This window comes from Heterodontus francisci, chromosome X (genome assembly GCF_036365525.1).
Source record: "Heterodontus francisci isolate sHetFra1 chromosome X, sHetFra1.hap1, whole genome shotgun sequence".
NCBI classification, from domain to species: Eukaryota; Metazoa; Chordata; class Chondrichthyes; order Heterodontiformes; family Heterodontidae; genus Heterodontus; species Heterodontus francisci.
The window spans coordinates 4,968,284-4,987,261 of record NC_090421.1 but is presented as its reverse complement, the minus strand read 5'-3'; the positions used below and the strand labels follow the sequence as shown (position 1 = coordinate 4,987,261).

The window sequence follows — 18,978 nt, the reverse complement described above, 5'->3', positions numbered from 1 at the left end:
TCAGACTGCCTGTACAGGTCAGTGATACATTCTTTATTGTTAGCTTGTATGAGGAAGTTATAATAGGCAGAAACAAAGTCCCAAATTGTGACCAAAAAACAATGACACATATGCAGTTGACTCGATTTTGGCGCCAGGGAAGCTATCCTTCAGGCTATATTGTAGAATCATAATATAAAGCAGCTTTACAATATAAATAGGTCATAGATTCTCTGGGGCCATAAGGTGCGATATTACACTGATCATTAGATAAATTTAATTGTGTATTAGCTAGCAGAACAGGGTGTAGATGGAAACAACAAAGATGTCTAAAGTTTAATCCCAGTGTCCAATGGGAGCAAAACCTTGGAGAAATTGTACTGGGGGAAGGGAGCAGGGGAAGGAGAAGTCAGGTCAGTCAGGGCAATGCAGAGTTGACGAAGCCAAATGAAATTTCCAACAATCCTGGTTCAGCAAGGATCGATTCTGTAGCTGAACTTTTGCAAATATGAGATGTGTAGGGGATGATGTTGTTTGGCTCCACATGCAAAAGCGGCAGCGTATAAAGCTTCACTTCAGACATTCGTTGCGGACTTTTTGGTTTTATACACCAGACTGGAATGCAGTCACAGCACCTTGGGCTCCTGAAAAACTCTGTCATAATCAGTTGTAGTCATGTACAGAACAGACAACATGGCCACATTTCTTCAACTCAGTAGAGAGTAGACTCTGGTGCGGCATAAGCCACCCCCATCAAATCCACTGGTCCATGTGACATTGCATTGCATTGAATCCAACAGTAAGAGATAGGTTTCTCAGCAAGTGCTATAGCATTCCACCAGCAGATAAATATAGAATTTGTAGAATACTGAAGGTCTGTAAAACATTGGTGTTTAAATATTAACACCATATATTGTTATTCTTCAGCTATTTGCTGAAGAATTAATTAGTGCATTGATCAAACATACAGATGTATGCTACCTGAGGCTTGTCAGCAGTTTACTGCGCGAGATTATGAATACAGACAAAGAGCAAAAGATATCCACTTTAGTTCTTACACAAATCTATCGGTGTACATCTGATTGCACAGGAACACCAGGATCTAGACACAAGAACAAGACTTGATAAATGGATCTTTCCACTCTGTTTGCAAAGAATTATTGTACCTCCTAGTTAATATTTTATGAACAAGCTATGTGTGTCCAAAGAAAACATTAAAATTAAAAGTGGAGTGGTTTTTTAATAAATTCATCAATAAAATGTTTAGTTACAAAAATCATTGGGTGGCTTAGCCCTAATTTACTTTGAGACTGCAGTTGGATTACATAGAAGACAGCAAATCAGCCATGTTACTGAATGGATGCAATAAAGCAGTCCTCAAGCCATTATACAAATGCACAATGAAGTGCAGTATTCTCATTTTGTTATATTTATTCTTGATGCTGCAACCTAGCAGCAGGGTAGGATGGACCAAACTTTTTTTGGCTGCGGTTAACGTAGTTTACTCCTGTTAATAAAATAATTTCCCCCCGCCACCACCGCCCCACAAAAAATGTGAACTATCCAGTAAGCAATTTTAACCAAACACCATAGGAAGGTTTTTATTTGCACATATTCAATTAGAATGAAGGCAAGTAGACTGATATGACATCTTCATTTGTGCCAGTGCCAGTGCCACTTTACCTTGTATAGGAACACAACCTTTGTTGTGGCTCTGGCAGGGGACACTATGACTGCTATCAATTCTCCTGTTCACTTCCCTTGTGGAGATGAACATTTTATCATTATGAATTCCTTTTCTAGTGCTCAACTCAGAAAACATGTCTCTTATGCCAATCAAGTAAGATGGAGATTCAAACTTGATGACTTTATGGGTTGGACTGTGATACACAGGGACAGATAAGCACAAACAGCAAGAGCAAAGTTTTAGTGGTATGTGACTGGCCTTTGAACCCAAAGATGATGCTGCACTTTGAATCATTCCAATACAAATAGTTAAGTAGAAGAGTGTTTTTTTTTGTACCTCTTACACTAGCCTGTACAGTTCTCTATGGCAAACATAACTCTGCAGTTAGGCTATGATGAAAGCCCTCAGGTATATTTGAGCATATGACCGGAATGGGCACCAACACAGGATTTTTTTTTGCAGTATGTTACTAAAGTCATAGCCTCATGTAACAAGATTGAGATATCCCTAGTTGAATAATTTTAGCTGGTAGCTTACTGGTCCAGTGATTTTAAATAACAAGCCCTGCAATTTCACACCCTACAAAACCTGTACAGCATGCACAGTTCCTCAGAGTTAGGAACACTACACAATGTCAAGCAAATATCAGTTTCAGATGGGATCTTTAGCCAGTATTTAAAGGAAACTGAACGCAAAACAGACCTGGATACTGATTCTGCCCGAGGTGAAGAAAACCCGATATAGATATTTACAGCAAAATCATTTTCTCGGACATAGAACAGATGAAATTAAAACCTGTAAACTCACTTCTGGCAGCATTTTCGCAATTATCTTAAATAATTACATAACAAGTCTCTTTTGAGAGATGGTAAATCTTTCAATTTTTCAAAGCACAATTTCTTTGTAAATTGGGGGCTTGTAAAGTGCACGATATCCAAATACACCTGGGTACCATTGTAAATCAGTCTTGTCAACATAGGAGAGCTTGGTTACTAATCCCATTTATTGTCAGACACTGGAAAGAGTCTGAGGCTGGAAGGCAGTTTATATTTCTTGAGTAATTATAGTGATTAATGTTCATACATTTTGACTGCAACTGGTCATATGCATGTCAGCAAGACACTTGATCTCAGCACAGATTTTTAATCCCTTGGTTAATCCATTTATTGCATATTTCAGGCAAGATTTTCACAAGATAATGTCACAGCTGAAGCTACCAAAGATACGAAACATTTAACTTTATCCACATTGTCTCTCAAAAGGTGGCTGTTGGGCACTTAACACACAGCTTGAAAGTTAGCATAGAGCACAACTCTCAGCACATTAACTTTACATAAATTACATTCTCATTTGTAGATTCCCAATCAGCTATTTGTGCTTCTGGCCTCTTGATTAAATACCAACCTCTCTTGACAATATGTAACCAAATTCAATCCAATGTGCAGAGGCCTGGAGGTGTATCTGAAATTCAACAGATATACAAACTAAACAATGAATACTTAACTAAGCAGTTAAGTGGGTCAGCATGTATGCTTGTGATGTGCATATCCTGGGTAACTTTACACACCAATTGAATAGAAGAGAGCCCAATCAAACCACAGGATGGCCAGAAGGGTTTTCCCAAGAGAGACTGTGCATGGATAGTATCTGGAAAAAGAATCCTAAAAGAAAGGGGTTTGGACTGTCTCAAACCAGCTTATAGCGTACCTGGGTTCATAGCACAAAATAATCCACAAATTGAAATTCTCAAAAGGTCACTATAAGGACAGCGGACAAAGGAAAGCTCATACTGGTGCTGGGATTAATGCACCTTCTTATATCAGAAAGGGGGTGCTTTAATCTGTAGCTGAGTTATACTAAACCTTAGCTGGAAATGCTTGATGCCAATAGCATGGCAAAACAGGAATGTTCCATTCTCCAGCATTGGCAGCCCTCATCCTGATACCCACAAAAGAATTTATAAAGTAGTTATATAAGAAATAGAAATGGAGCACAAAGTGGCAATACATTCTTGTGGAATACCGTTCTGCCTGTGATTAATTGCATAACGTATTTCAATCTGCAGCTATGTCATTGCAGGGAGTTGCAAATAACTGTACAAAGCAGAAGCCAGGAATTCGCTCATAGGTTAGAAGGGTTAAGAACAAATTTAGAGGGAGTGTCACGCGAGGGTACTCTTGCGTATCTCATGGTTAAAAGGATACACTGCCAGAGCACGCATGTCACAAACACAACAGGTGCTGCTGTTGCACCTTAAGATTCTGTACAAATGCAACACAGAATATTAGATGTGAAGCTTTGCATAGCAATACAGTTATATGTGGAATTCTATCCAAGACAGTGTTATTACTTGGAACACTGCAATTTGCATGCAGATGGTTAAGTACAGTTAGCCATTACTTGGGAAATTTCCCAACTGGTCAGCATCATAGTACATCTCCAAGTCTTTATGTGCCTGGCAAAACTAGGTCACTTTCATATGACAAGTTACAGTTTCCCAGGTACTCAGTTATACCACCTAACATTGAGAAAAATATGGACTAGGAGTGAGGAGCCAGGAAATTATACTTTAAAGCTGGAGAGGGTGCTGATAAGATTTATCTGCTGCAAGGTTTTACCCATCAGGAAAGGATGAAGAGAGAAGGCTGAGGGGTGACTTAAAAGTGGTCTTTAAAATTATGAAAAGTTTTGATAGAGTGGACATAGACAGACTGTTTCTACTTGTGGGTAAGAGCAAAACTAGAGGCCATCAATTATAGGATAGTCACCAAGAAATCCAATAGGGAATTCAGAAGATACTTCTTTATCCAGAGAGTGGTGAAAATGTGGAACTCGCGACCACAGGGACCAGTTGAGACAAATAGTACAGATGCATTTAAGGGGAAGTTAGTAAGCACAGAGAAGGGAATAGAGGGTTATTATAGCATTAGATGAGGAAGGACGGGAGGAGGCTCGAATGGAGCATAAACGCCGGCATGGACTGTATGGGCTGAATGTGCAGTATATTATGTAATTCTATGTAAACATCCTCCCTACTCAATAGTGTTGCATCATTTTCCTCATGCAAGAGTTAATGTAAGTAATATCACACTGAACTGGACCATGGATATAATTAAAATACATTTTTTCCAAATTGGTCCATATGGTTGAACATGGATAAATTGAAGTATGTTAAATCATGCAAAACTCCTTGTAAATACCCCTTACCTATTTTTTTATTCTTAGATGAAACCAATGCACCACCATCTGGTATTACTAGTGAAAGGGAGACAGAGGATTGTGATCCTGAAGTAGCTTGCAACCTGGACTTAGTTGTATTCCTTTGTTGATGTGTTCTAGTAGAATGGGAACTATGGAAATGATGACTAGGTTGGAATTTTGACTCTGCTTTACACTTTTCATCTTCTAATACAGATTCTGAAAAATATTGGTTGAGGGCAGTGTCAGAATGAATGTTGTAAGTAAAAAAAAACACTACATTTTCCCATGTCAAGTAGTTTCAGGATAACATGAGGTTAAAATTTTCAGTATCTTCTCAACATTTCATTACAGGCATAAAAGTCATAGAAAACTCACAAAACGGAAGATGTTATGATCTCAGCTACAGGTTACAGCAAACACTAGGACTTTTTAAAAAATAAACTAGCCTCAAAGATTCACATGACAATTACAGTTTAATCTTTTTTGTAGCTAAAATGGAGTTCAGCCCAAAGGACCTGATCAAAATAATTCAATCTGTACAATAGTGGTTCACTAATAAGTGGCATTTGATTTTTAAAAAGAGAAAACACTGATGTGGGCAATAATCTAATGTTCAAGCAGACAGCATATTCAGAAATCTCGCATCTATACATTAGCAAAAATATTTAGCCTGTAATATACAATATATTCCAACAAATTGGATAATAGATGCCTGGCAGTGAGTTACATAGTAATAATTCAATCAAGGGGCTATGAAAAAAAAAGTAAAATTCAGGTAGTTATAAATGTTGGCAGGACCTCAAGACTGAATTCATGTGTTAAATTCGCTGCCAGCATTAGCTACTTTTATATTGCATGTGTATAAAGAGAGTTTAAAAATAAATGTCCGTTTTTAATTTATATACTATTCTGTGGTGAGAATATTAAGTGCTTTAAGGTAGCTTAACATTCATATAAAATTGATAGAGGACTTGAAGATCAATGACATCACAAAGCCAGTACTAGAATTTTAAGTTTTGTTTTGGCAGCAGATCATCAGGAAATAAGCTACGCAGCACACATTAAATGTCAAGACGGAGATGAAATTCGCAAGTTACTTTGCAGTTCCATGATAGAATTTGTCATTTCCTGAATTCTCCACTACATTAGCTTTCCAACAATCAAACCCAACTGTTACTATACATATAAAACACTGGAAAGCAGCTATTAATTGTGATGTTCGGTGGTGGGGTCATGGTCCAGAGGGAGGTAGGAAGAAGTGTCCGTGAGTTGGCGTTGAGCTTCTGCAAGGTAGAGGTCGGTACGCCATACGACAACAGCACCACCCTTGTCTGCAGGTTTGATGACCATGTCGGAGTTAGACCTGAGAGAACGGAGTGCCTCAAGTTCAGAGGGGGACAGGTTAGAGTGAGTGAGGGGGGCAGAGAAATTGAGACGACCAATGTCTCGCCGACAGTTTTCAATGAAGAGATCAAGAGCAGGTAAGAGGCCAGGGGGAGGGGTCCAGTTAGAGGGAGAATGCTGGAGGCGGGTGAATGGGTCTGCTGGTCGTGGGGAGGACTCCTGGTCAAAGAAGTGAGCCCGGAATGCTGCCAGACCTGCTGAGTGGTTCCAGCATTTCTTGTTTTTATTTCAGATTTCCAGCATCCGCAGTATTTTGCTTTTATATTAATTGTGATGGTCAGGTGGCTGGAGTACTGAAGGCAGAGTGTGTTATCATTAACAAGTTTCAGTGTCATATGTAGTTCTCATAACATGGAACACACACACTTTCTAATTTGGCTTGGCTTGAATTACAGACAAGAGCCATCCCATTTCCAAACACAAATACAGATTTTTACAATTATTTAGGAGAGAATGTGTATATGATAAAACAAAGAAAATGAGTTTTCAAAGGGTTAAATGTAATTTTTTTAAAAATCAGAGCTAAATTTAGATACACTGACCAATTATACCGTCAATTTCGGGAGTCATTGATTCAGAATCCTCCAGCTCTTGGGCATCCACAGAAAGGGTATCCAGCTGTTCGCTGAGAGAATCCACTGACTCATCATCATTTACAGATCCATTGATGTGATAACCATTTACTTCATCCTTCTCTGAAGAAGCTCCAGACAGTTCACCATCATTGGCTGCACTTTTGCTAGGCGGCAGTTGTCCTGGCTCTGCTTCGACTTGTGGCTTTGGTTTAACCTTCTTCTTCTTTTTGTTCTAGGTGTTGTTAAACATATAGATGCTTAAAAATGCTTGCTTTAAATGACTTAAAATTAAGATTTTTATTTTCTTCCAAAGTCACCATGACCTGTGGCAAGCAGGTGACCCCCAGCTTTCATGAAAGCTTCTTTTGCAACACATCTTAAGATTTTTTTTTCTCTATCTTGCATTCAGCACCATTATCAAGTGTTTTTTGGTTGTATAGGGGTCAGATGCAAGACAAGATCTCCTTACACAGACCTCACACCCACACACATCTCAATAAACAGTCTTGCAAAATTTCACCTCGACTGCAACATTTCCATTATATACATCATCATTCCATACAGTTGTCAAATAACTGTCCATTTTGGAGCAGGATTGTGCAGAAGTCATCTGTGGGGTGTTAACAGACTTTTCTGCAGAACATAAACCTTTACAGAAGATCTAAACACTTCAACCAGATTCATTCAGGTGAAAAAAAAACCTTTGTCGCTGTTGGATATGAAACCAAGCTTCAAGGGTGAAAGGTCTTTAACTCTAATAACATTAAAGGCTCTAAACCAGTACTGGGATTTAATACTGAATAAAGCACAAATATTCACATCTTGCTCAGCAGTTAATGCAGCAGCAAGCTCTGTGATTTAGATCTGCAGCAGCTAAAGGCCAGATTCTACTAAAAATGTAATTTCCCCACAATGTGCAAAGCAACTGAAAGCCGTATGGGTATGGAATTTTCAGCAACTGCCTATTGGCGCGAATTAAGTTTCAAATCAGCAGCATATTGTTGTGCGATCATGCATTGGTGGGACGTGGGTTTCTATCAGCAGTTCCTCATGTAACAAACATTCAATTCCAACTGGGAGAGATACATCAGGTCAGTATGACCATGGAGTGCCATGCAGAAGCTGGCTACAGAAGTTTTGGAGCATGTGGCTTGCCTGTCCATTCATGTGCAAAAGTTTACCAGAAAATGGGAGAAGAACAAAGGCAAGTAAAAGTTATTCTGAACAGCAACAGGGGGACTTAGGGCACGAATGAGCATGAACTTAAAGATAAAATGCAAGCCCTTAAGGGCGGGGTAGGGGATGGTGGGGAGGTGGCGGTGGTGGGTGAAGCAAAGTGCTGTGATGGATTAGCACACTGCCCTTTCACATTTAAGGCCTGGACTTGAATCTAGTCCATAAAGATGAAATAAGTCTTCGCTCTAGCTAGCTGGAAGGTCCTATATAAACAAATAAACCTGGATAGTCTCAACCCAGTACCAAGTTTTCTCATGTCAAGCACAAAGCATACCTACAAACTAAACCAAGAATTTTTTTTTTTTAATGGGTTAGCGAGTGTAGGAAAATAGATGAGTGGCTGGTAAATGAAATTCACATATACTTCAATTTGGACATACTGATCAGATGGTGTACTGTAACTTGGGTAATATTTGTATATATTGAACAGAGAATGCTTTAGAAATACATGTGTAAAATCTTTGCAAGTGTAAATGCATCACTTGTCACTTAAACTCTTTCTATAGCAGACTGGTGATCAACCAGACACTGCCCATTAATGGAATGGAAAGGAAATTCCTGACATTCTCAACAATTAAAGGGTTCAAATCAGTTGTTCTCCAGGTCACATTCTGCAGCATTAGCAGCACTTTTTAAATTTGTTGCAAGGCCAGCATTTATTGCCCATCCCCAATTGCTCTCGAATAGGCAGTAGTGAGCTGCCTTCTTGAACCGTTGCAGTCTGTGCGGTGAAGATGCACCCACAGTGCTGTTAGGGAAGGGTTCCAGGATTTAGACTCCGAGACAGAGACACTGAAGGAATGGCAGGTGATATATTTCCAAGTTAGGAGAATGCGTGACTTATAGGGGAACGTTGCGCTGGCAATGGAGGAGTGAACGTTTAAGGTGGTGGATGGGGTGCCGATCAAGTGGGCTTCTTTGCCGTTGATGGTGTCGAGATTCTTGAGTGTTATTGGAGCTGGACTTATCTAGGCAAATGGAAAGAATTTGATCACACTCCCGACTCATGCCTTGTAGATGGTGGACAGGCTTTGGGGCGTCAGGAGGAGAGTTACCCGCTGCAGAATTCCCAGCCTCTGACCTGATCTTGTAGCCACAGTATTTATATGGCTGGACCAGTTAAGCTTCCAGTCAGTGGCGACTCCCATGATGTTGATGGGGGGGTGGAAGTCGAGGGTGGTAATGCCACCGAATGTCAAAAGGGAGATGGTTAGACTCTCTTGCTGGAGATGGTCATCGCCTGGCACTTAGGTGGTAAATAACATTTGCACCACACATCAGCCCAAGCCTGAATGTTGTCCAGACCTTGCTGCATGCAGGTGCAGACTACTTCTTATCTGAGGAATTGGGAAGGGTACTGTGAACACTGTGCAATCAGCGAATATCCTCACTTCCGACATTATGATGGAGGGAAGGTCACTGGTGAAGCAGCTGAAGATGGTTGGACCTAGGATACTGCCCTGAAGAGTTCCTGCAACAATGACTTGGGATTGGCATCCAACAACCACAAATATCGTCCTTTGTGCTAGGTAGGACACCAGCCAACCGAGAGTTTTCTCCCGATTCCCATTAACTTCAATTTTGCTAGGGCTCCTTGATGCCACACTCAAATGCTGCCTTGATGTCAAGGGCAGTCACTCTCACCTCACTTCTAGAATTCAGTCCTTTGATCCAATTTTGGACCAAGGCTGTAATGAGGTCTGGAGCCGACACAAACTGAGCATCAGTAAGCAGATAATTGGTAAGTGCCGCTCAATAGCACTGTCAACGACACCCGCCATCACTTTGCTGATGATTGAGTGTAGGCTGATGGGACAGTAATTGGCTGGATTGGATTTGTCCTGCTTTTTTGTGGACAGGACATACTTGGGCAATTCTCCAATTTTTTGGGTCTACCCTGATGTTGCAGCTGTACTGGAAGAGTTTGGCAAGAGGTGTAGCTATTTCTGGAGCACAAATCTTCAGCACTACAGCCAGGTTGTCGTCAGGGCCCATAGCCTTTGCTATATTCAGTGCCTTCAGGCATTTCTTGATAACACATGGAGTGAATCGAATTGGCTGAAGACTGAAATCCGTGTTGCTGAGGGTCTCGTGAGGAGGCAGAAATGGATCATCCACTCAGTACTTCTGGCTGAAGATGGTTACAAATGTTTCAGCCTTGTCTTTTGCATTCGCATGCTGGGCTCAGCCATCATTGAAATGGGATGTGGAAGGACTTTCTTAGCTTTGATCTGATGCGTTGGTCGTGGGATAGCTTTGCTCTGTCTGTATCATGTGGCTTCCACTGTTTAGCATGCATGTAGTCCGGTGTTACAGCTTCACCAGGTTGGCACCTCATTGTTAGGTATGCCTGGTGCTGCTCCTGACATGCTCTCCTCCACTCCTCATTGAACCAGGGTTGACCCCTGGCTTGACTGCAATGGTAAGAGTGAGGGATATGCCAGAGCATGAGGTTACAGATTGTGGTCGAATGCAATTCTGCTGCTGATGGCCCACAGCGCCTCATGGATGCCCAGTTTTCAGTTGCTAAATCTGAACTGAATCTACACATTTAGCACGGTGGTAGTACCACAACACCATGGAGGATGTCCTCATTGTGAAGATGGAACTTTGTTTCTGTGCAGTCCGGTGCAGTGGTCACTCCTACCAATATGGCCTTCACTCCTGATGTGGGTGGCATAACTGGACCACACAACCCCCTTAGAAGGGTGATACAACTTAACACAATGAAAGTTAAAAGCTTTTTTCCCCCCACTAATAGATAAAAAGGTCCTTGTAAACATTTTACTCTATGCACTATTTGGTTGCTTTAACCACTGCTTACAAATTTTCTAATTAGGAAGCCTAAGGTTGGAAATTGGTTGGGAGGTAGGAGACAGTGGGTGGGGATAAATCTAAATCAGGGGACACAATCACTTGACCAACGCAAGCAAATGGACCGCTGGGTTGAGCACTACCTAGAACTGTACTCCAGGGAGAATGTTGTCACTGAGACCGCCCTCAATGCAGCCCAGCCTCTGCCAGTCATGGATGAGCTGGATGTACAGCCAACAAAATCAGAGCTCAGTGATGCCACTGATTCTCTAGCCAGCGGAAAAGCCCCTGGGAAGGACGGCATTACCCCTGAAACAAGCAAGAGTGCTAAGCCCGCTATACGCTCAGCACTCTACGAACTGCTTTGCCTGTGCTGCGACGAGGGAGCAGTACCACAGGACATGCGCGATGCCAATATCATCACCCTCTATAAAAACAAAGGTGACCGCGGTGACTGCAATAACTACCGTGGAATCTCCCTGCTCAGCATAGTGGGGAAAGTCTTTGCTCGAGTCGCTTTAAACAGGCTCCAGAAGCTGGCCGAGTGTGTCTACCCTGAGGCACAGTGCGGCTTTCGAGCAGAGAGATCGACCATTGACATGCTGTTCTCCCTTCGTCAGATACAGGAGAAATGCTGCGAACAACAGATGCCCCTCTGCATTGCTTTCATTGATCTCACCAAAGCCTTTGACCTCGTCAGCAGACGTGGTCTCTTCAGACGACTAGAAAAGATCGGATGTCCACCAAAGCTACTAAGTATCATCACCTCATTCCATGACAATATGAAAGGCACAATTCAGCATAGCAGCGCCTCATCAGACCCCTTTCCTATCCTGAGTGGCGTGAAACAGGGCTGTGTTCTCGCACCCACACTGTTTGGGATTTTCTTCTCCCTGCTGCTCTCACATGCGTTCAAGTCTTCAGAAGAAGGAATTTTCCTCCACACAAGATCAGGTGGCAGGTTGTTCAACCTTGCCCGTCTAAGAGCGAAGACCAAAGTACGGAAAGTCCTCATCAGGGAACTCCTCTTTGCTGACAATGCTGCATTACATCTCACACTGAGAAGTGTCTGCAGAGTCTCATCGACAGGTTTGCGGCTGCCTGCAACGTATTTGGCCTAACCATCAGCCTCAAGAAAACAAACATCATGGGACAGGACGTCAGAAATGCTCCATCCATCAATATCGGCGACCGTGCTCTGGAAGTGGTTCAAGAGTTCACCTACCTAGGCTCAACTATCACCAGTAACCTGTCTCTCGATGCAGAAATCAACAAGCGCATGGGAAAGGTTTCCACTGCTATGTCCAGACTGGCCAAGAGTGTGGGAAAATGGCGCACTGACACGGAACACAAAAGTCCGAGTGTATCAAGCCTGTGTCCTCAGTACCTTGCTCTATGGCAGCAAGGCCTGGACAACGTATGTCAGCCAAGAGCGACGTCTCAATTCATTCCATCTTCGCTGCCTCCGGAGAATCCTTGGCATCAGGTGGCAGGACCGTATCTCCAACACAGAAGTCCTCGAGGCGGCCAACATCCCCAGCTTATACACACTACTGAGTCAGTGGCGCTTGAGATGGCTTGGCCATGTGAGCCGCATGGAAGATGGCAGGATCCCCAAAGACACATTGTAAAGCGAGCTCGCCACTGGTATCAGACCCACCGGCCGTCCATGTCTCCGCTTTAAAGACGTCTGCAAACGCGACATGAAGTCCTGTGACATTGATCACAAGTCGTGGGAGTCAGTTGCCAGCAATCGTCAGAGCTGGCGGACAGCTATAAACGCGGGGCTGAAGAGGGGCGAGTCGAAGAGACCTAGCAGTTGGCAGGAAAAAAAGACAGAAGTGCAAGGGGAGAGCCAACTGTGTAACAGCCCCGACAACCAATTTTTTCTGCAGCACCTGTGGAAGAGTCTGACACTCTTGTATTGGCCTTTATAGCCACTCCAGGCACTGCTCCACAAACCACCTCCAGGTGCTTACCCATTGTCTCCCGAGACAAGGAGGCCAAAGAAGAAGAAAACAAAGAAGAACCACTGCTTACAAATTTTCTAATTAGGTAGCCTAAGGTTGGAAATTGGTTGGGAGGTAGGAGACAGTGGGTGGGCATAAATGGAATGCATTCTGGTATTTTGTGACAAGCAGGTTGAGGTGCAAAGCAGCCACTCAGTTGTCAAGGGCAATTAGGGACGGGCAACAAGTGCTGGCCTTGCCAGCAACGCCTGCATCCCATGAAAGAATAAAAATAGTCATGATCTAATTGAATGGCAGAACAGGCTTCAGGGGGTGAATGGCCTCCTCCTGTTCCTATGTCCCTTACCTTCTTTTTTCCTGTTACACTCCATTCCTTCAGTACTTCTGTGGCATAACCTTCATTAAATTAAAAAAAAAATCAGTGATGGAGAAAGATTGCTAGAATTATTCAAAAAGCAGATAAAATGTCCGAGATAGACACACAGATTTGCAAAATGTCACTAAAACAAACCTAATTTGCAAACATTTTGCATCAGCGGGAAATGTGTTTCAGTTGATGTCATTCTGCCACAACACAAATTCATACCATCATACTTTGATGTGTTTTGCGTCAGATAACCATTGGGCATTTGGCATTGTGTAAACATGTAAAATTTGGTAAAAATCCAAAAAGGAATTTTAAAGTTGAGTTGACAATCCACTTTTGACAGATGGCAGACATTTGTAAGGACAGACAGTTGCAGGAACATATGGAGGATTTACATTCTTCACAAGCAAGCATTTGTACAAAATATTTAAGTCACACAATGCATTTTTTTAAAATATCTAATTAAAACATTATACACACATAGAGCATCAGAAATATAGTGATGCTTCTTTTTCTTCAAAGGTGAAATGCTATGCTTTTTCCCATTCAAGTAGATAAATCCATAATTAAAATCACTAATTTGCTGGAAAAACAAAGCTTATATTATTCTTTAAGTAAGGTTGGGGAACGGAAGATGAAGTGAGTTCGACACTGGCCTTTCACTTTGGGTACCTGGATTCAACTGATGGGATGAATGTCTCCTCCGTCTGTTGGCTACAAGGGTCCTATCTGTGTTTGAGCAATCTTCATCCAATTTCTAGTGGGCATGGACCTATAGCACAAAACTAACTATTTTGGCACTACTTGACAATGGCATTCCGATTGGGCGAAAGAAAATGTGTAGGAAATGGAAATAATGCCACAACAGTTTACAAGGCTGAAAAAAAAGATACTGTAACTGGATAATAGGAAAGAAAGCCATTGTCTAAAAGACCTTATTGATACAATATTTAGAACACAGAGCACCTTTAATTAGTTATTACCGCTTAGGATAAAAAGGTAATGCAGTTTAAGATGGCAAAGCTTCTGAAGAGCCAGGCAGTCAGTGTGGGCCTCTACTGTCTTCTTTAGTCTGGGAAAGATTAGTTTCTAGGAACAGTGTCTGGATTTCAGTTTGAAAATATAGCTATGATCCATATTCAATATTTTGATCTCTCTTCTTGGGTCTTTCTCAAACCTTAGGCAAGGTTTTTTTTTAAATTGGCTGGAGGAGAGAAAAGAAAGCAAAGCATAGAGAAATTCCTCTTCCCAAATCAGTCTGAGAGCCCACCAAGAAATATTCTGGTGGGTGGAAACCTGAAATAGAACAGTAAATGGGAGTTAATCCTTACTGTAAAGATAAGTAGAGAGAGTTGGTTGAACTCTTGGAATGACTAATACTCCAGTGAAACATTGAACCCAATACCAACTTCGAAAACCCAATGGAGGACTTTAGTTTTTAATATAACGAACATGAACATGGAAATGTTAGTGCCTGATTACAAGGTAGGGTCGAGCAGGTACACAGCTATATTCAGCAGAGGCCTGGAATTGTCTACTGACGAAGAACACACCTATCAAGTATCCTTCAGGTTGGGTGTAATCAAAAGTTTAAGAACAGAATGCTATGGGACAAAGTCCACGTTAGTTTTACATATGCCCCGTAGGAAAGATATAGCTAAAAGGATGACTATTAAAAATGCAACTGGTGCTGTGTTGACCAGGCTTGTGTCTTTATTTGTTTGAACCATGGCTTTGTTCTTAGTTCAGAGTGTTATTTTCTCGTATGAGAAAACAAAACAAAATTATAAAACAAAGCACTAAAAGCACTCCAGCAACTGAAACTTGTGATGCAGTCAAAGGAATTGCTTTATGAGGTACATTTTGTGCATTGCACAAATATCAAAGTCATACCAAGTGTACAGCTAAGAAATAACTGCTAACTGTAGCATCATCTGTCCAGACTTAATGAAACACTGCAAATGTGTTCCTTATAGAATAGGGCGAACCATAACACTCGTAATTTGAACTTGTATTGTTGGCTTTACACACCTTGGGTCTATATGCTCTTGATCTCTGTACCCTTAATTTCAATGGGCATTATTTGAAAATTGTGGCTGCACATGTTTGGAAGCAAGTTGGATTTCGCTGTATAGGGTCTCAAATAAGAAAAACCCAACGAAACGAAGGGGAAAAAAAAAACAGAAATCTTACCTTCCATAAAAGCTTGTACAGCTTTGTCGACACAGTTGTCATAATGTTGTAACACCAGAATTATCTCATTATTACTCCTGTTAGGAACTATTGCACGGACAGCAGTAATCTGAGAAAAAAGTACTATTATTACAGGTAATATCAAAAAATGATCTAAAACGCGATTATAGATTGCATGATACAAACGTAAGAACATAAGGAATAGGAGCAGGAGGCGGCCATTCGGCTCCTCAAGTATGCCCCGCCATTCAATAAGATCATGGCTGATCTGCCCCAGACCTCAACTCCTCTTTCGTGCCAGTTCCTCATAGCCCTCAACTCCCTGATATTTCAAAAATATATCTACTTCCTCTTTAAATACTTCCAGTGACCTAGCCTCCACAACTCTCTGGGGTAGAAAATTCCAGACATTCACTACCATCTGAGAGAAGAAATTCCTTTGCATCTCAGTTTTAAATGAGCGTCGCCTTATTCTGTAACCATATCCCTAGTTCGAGATTCGACATGTGTCGGGTTTGGATCAGGTCGGGTTGCACTTCCGGGTCCAGCATTCGGGCTCGGGTCGGACAAGCTCTATCACAGGTAAGTGGCTCCACTGTTAATTTAATTTTTGGACGAGAAAGGTGGTTTTGTTAGAGTTACTTTTCTAAAATGAATGCTCTGTAGTCGTTCGGTAACATCCATGATCCTTGCACCAGGGAGGCAACATACCATCCTGGATTCACATCTGTGACCACAGCAACACCAGTCTGTTCCCCTAACTATAAAATTCCTGACCACTATTGCTCTGTCTTTTCTCCTCCCTTCCTGCACAGCTGAGCCACCCATGATGCTCTGGTCATGACTCTTGCTGTACTCTCCAGAAGAACCCTCTGTCCCATTGATACTCAGAATTCAGTACTGGTTAGAAAGCAGGATACCCTCTGGGGAGTTCACCAACTGCCTTGTCCTTCTTGTCTGTCCGGCAGCCACCCAGTCCCCCTCTGCCTGCGCTCTCAAGCTGTGGGGTGACCACTTCCTAAAACGTGCTATCCACATATCTCTCATCCTCGCGAATACACCTCAGTGAAACCAGCGAGTTCCAAGATGCGCATTCGAGTTTTTGCATTTGGTGGCACTTTCCACACGTGGTTGTCCAGGACATGGGTAGGGTCTTGGAGTCCCCACTTGGCACAGGATGTACATTCAACGGGTGTGAGCAGCCCTGCCATGCCTCAAATTATTTATTTACTGCACTAAAATTGGAAACCAGCTCCTTCCACTGCACCGAAGAACCAAATGCTGGAGGATTAAAAAAAAAGTAGGGGGAAAAAAGGAGCACCTCCTCCCCCCTTCACTGAACTGCCCATTCTCCAAACTCGTATCTCCTCACTCTGCTTGCAATCTGCAGGCCGTTTGCAGGCTGCATCCAGACCTCTGTATTTATACTTTTTGAAGTTGAAACTGCAGCAACCAGATTGGACTGGTTAGCTACTTAACTAATCAGCTACTCTGCAGTACAGCTGGTTAATCCTTGCCTTAAATCCTAGTTAAATGCTAACTGTCGACCAGATTTTTAGAAAGATATTAACCCTTAAACTCCCCACTCACCAAACTCATCGCCACACTCTGCACGTCATTGTCAACAATAAATTATTGAAATCATCAATCCAGCTTGGTATATGTAGTGTTCATCATGCCCCTTTGTGAAAGATAGCCTCTTTGGTACTCTTTGCCATGTATACATAGAGTGTGTACGTGTCTGTGTGTGTATGCTTTTTAACAGTTTTATCAACTTGACCCGCCACTTCCAAAGATTTATGTAGGTGAAACCTGGGGGTCCCTGTCCAAGACTCCGTTTAAAATTTGACTATTTAGTTTATATCGCCTCTCCTCATTCGCTTCCTTCCAAAAAGGATGAATATATTTTAATTAATTTTGAGAATGATGAGAAAATGGTACCAATTTCCTAATGTCTGCACTAAGGAGGCATTAAAGCGGGCAGCAAGTCACCTTTTATTTCCATTCAAAATAACTAAGTTTTTTTTATTAGAAGGAAGATCGGCTTCTAAATCCATGAGAGATATTTCAGGTGAGGGTTTCACCAACAGTATCCACTTTTAAAAGTAAAACAAAGGGTTACAACAGATTATTTCTTTTTTTCTTTTATTACTTATTTCAGTCCATTTAATATATGTTTTTTCTCCACCTGATGAATGCTGATGACATTGCTGAGGAAAAAGAACTGGAAGAATTAATGAGCGTAATGATGTGAGGAAGCAGAATCGATGTCAGTCGCTAAATAAAGACTCAAGAAAAGACATGGTTGAGAAAAAGTCACTTCTTCAGGAGTTTCAGCCTCAAAGCAGAAATGATTACCATAATAATAAGTATACCTTTACACTAGAAAGCACTTTGGGATATCCTGGGGATGTGATAGAGCATTACATAATCTCTTTCATTTCCTAAACCTTGAATGCCAGCTTAAGTATTCATTACAGCAATTAAAAGGTAATTTGAACCATTTTTCTTTTGCACGTTTAAAAGAAAATGTGACAGGGCATTATGCAACTCCTATTCTAGGATTAAGTAGATGAAGTTAGACAAAGAACTTGATGCTAGTGCATCAGGTTGTATTGCTAGATTTGCAGATAGCAAGATTCCACAAAACCTACTTCCATTCATTTCCACCCGATGTACAAACACTACCATCTTTGGGGAAAAAAGAACAAGCATACATCCGCATTAGCTTTCTTGCGATAGCCAGGTGCAAACTACTATAGAACTTTTGAAATAAGTATTGCATTCAACCACCACATAACTGACATTTCTTTCAGTGTAACATTGGTTCATCTCAATTGTTTGAGCCACACATATGACAGTGGACTGGCTGGATTCAGGTTCATATCCTTAGCTGGCAAGTTGAAAGCAACAAGCATTCACCATGAAAGGGACTCCAGACTACTGCATCTTCCAAAAATATTGCATAAATTTATAACAAAAGAAATCCAGTGCAATGTATAAAAGAAAGCTACAAAGGTTTAAAATTTAGCTATGATAGCATAGAACCGTTGAATTGCTTTCAATGAAAAAGGTCAGGAAATCGATTTACAATGATGAGCAGATTTACTAATCATCGTCCAATTAAAAAAATCTAATTTCATCAACTGCCGTTTCCACGACAACGTAATAGGAATGGGAATTCTAAAATTACTCAACAAAAGAGCACAATTTTCTTGCCAGTGACTTGTTCACTAAATATGGTAAGCTCAATATCCAAAATATTGCTACCTTTTCCTTTATGTTGTCATTGGATCCTCCCTGGGCCATCACTGCTTTGGATCGAGTGTCAAACACGACTCCAGTGGGATCTGTTCAGCAAAGATTTACAGAATTATAATTTTCTACTATCTATTTCCTATCTGCTCTCACTGGAATTCTAACACTTCAACAGACAGACATCGTATAAACAGTGAGAGGCGCTGCTACAATCAATCAGTAAACCACATTTTAATTGACTATTCTGGATTAAATCAAGTTATAATAATTCTCTTTCAGATCAAACTTTAAGAT

The 18,978-nt window shown here is 41.3% G+C and overlaps 1 protein-coding gene across 6 annotated transcripts in view; it reads right to left on the bottom strand.

The window, feature by feature from the left end:
• Positions 1-18,978, bottom strand: part of spats2 (spermatogenesis associated serine rich 2) — a 95,510-nt gene that overhangs the window by 34,970 nt on the left and 41,562 nt on the right. For 5 of the 6 annotated variants that reach the window (XM_068024480.1, XM_068024482.1, XM_068024481.1 and 2 more), the window contains 5 exons: positions 18,697-18,776; positions 15,427-15,535; positions 13,213-13,262; positions 6,814-7,078; positions 4,874-5,083 (listed from right to left, as the gene is read on the bottom strand). In XM_068024480.1, coding sequence (XP_067880581.1) covers positions 4,874-5,083; positions 6,814-7,078; positions 13,213-13,262; positions 15,427-15,535; positions 18,697-18,776 — 714 coding nt within the window. The remainder of the gene's footprint in view (positions 1-4,873; positions 5,084-6,813; positions 7,079-13,212; positions 13,263-15,426; positions 15,536-18,696; positions 18,777-18,978) is intronic. The other variant, XM_068024477.1, reaches the window with a different exon arrangement.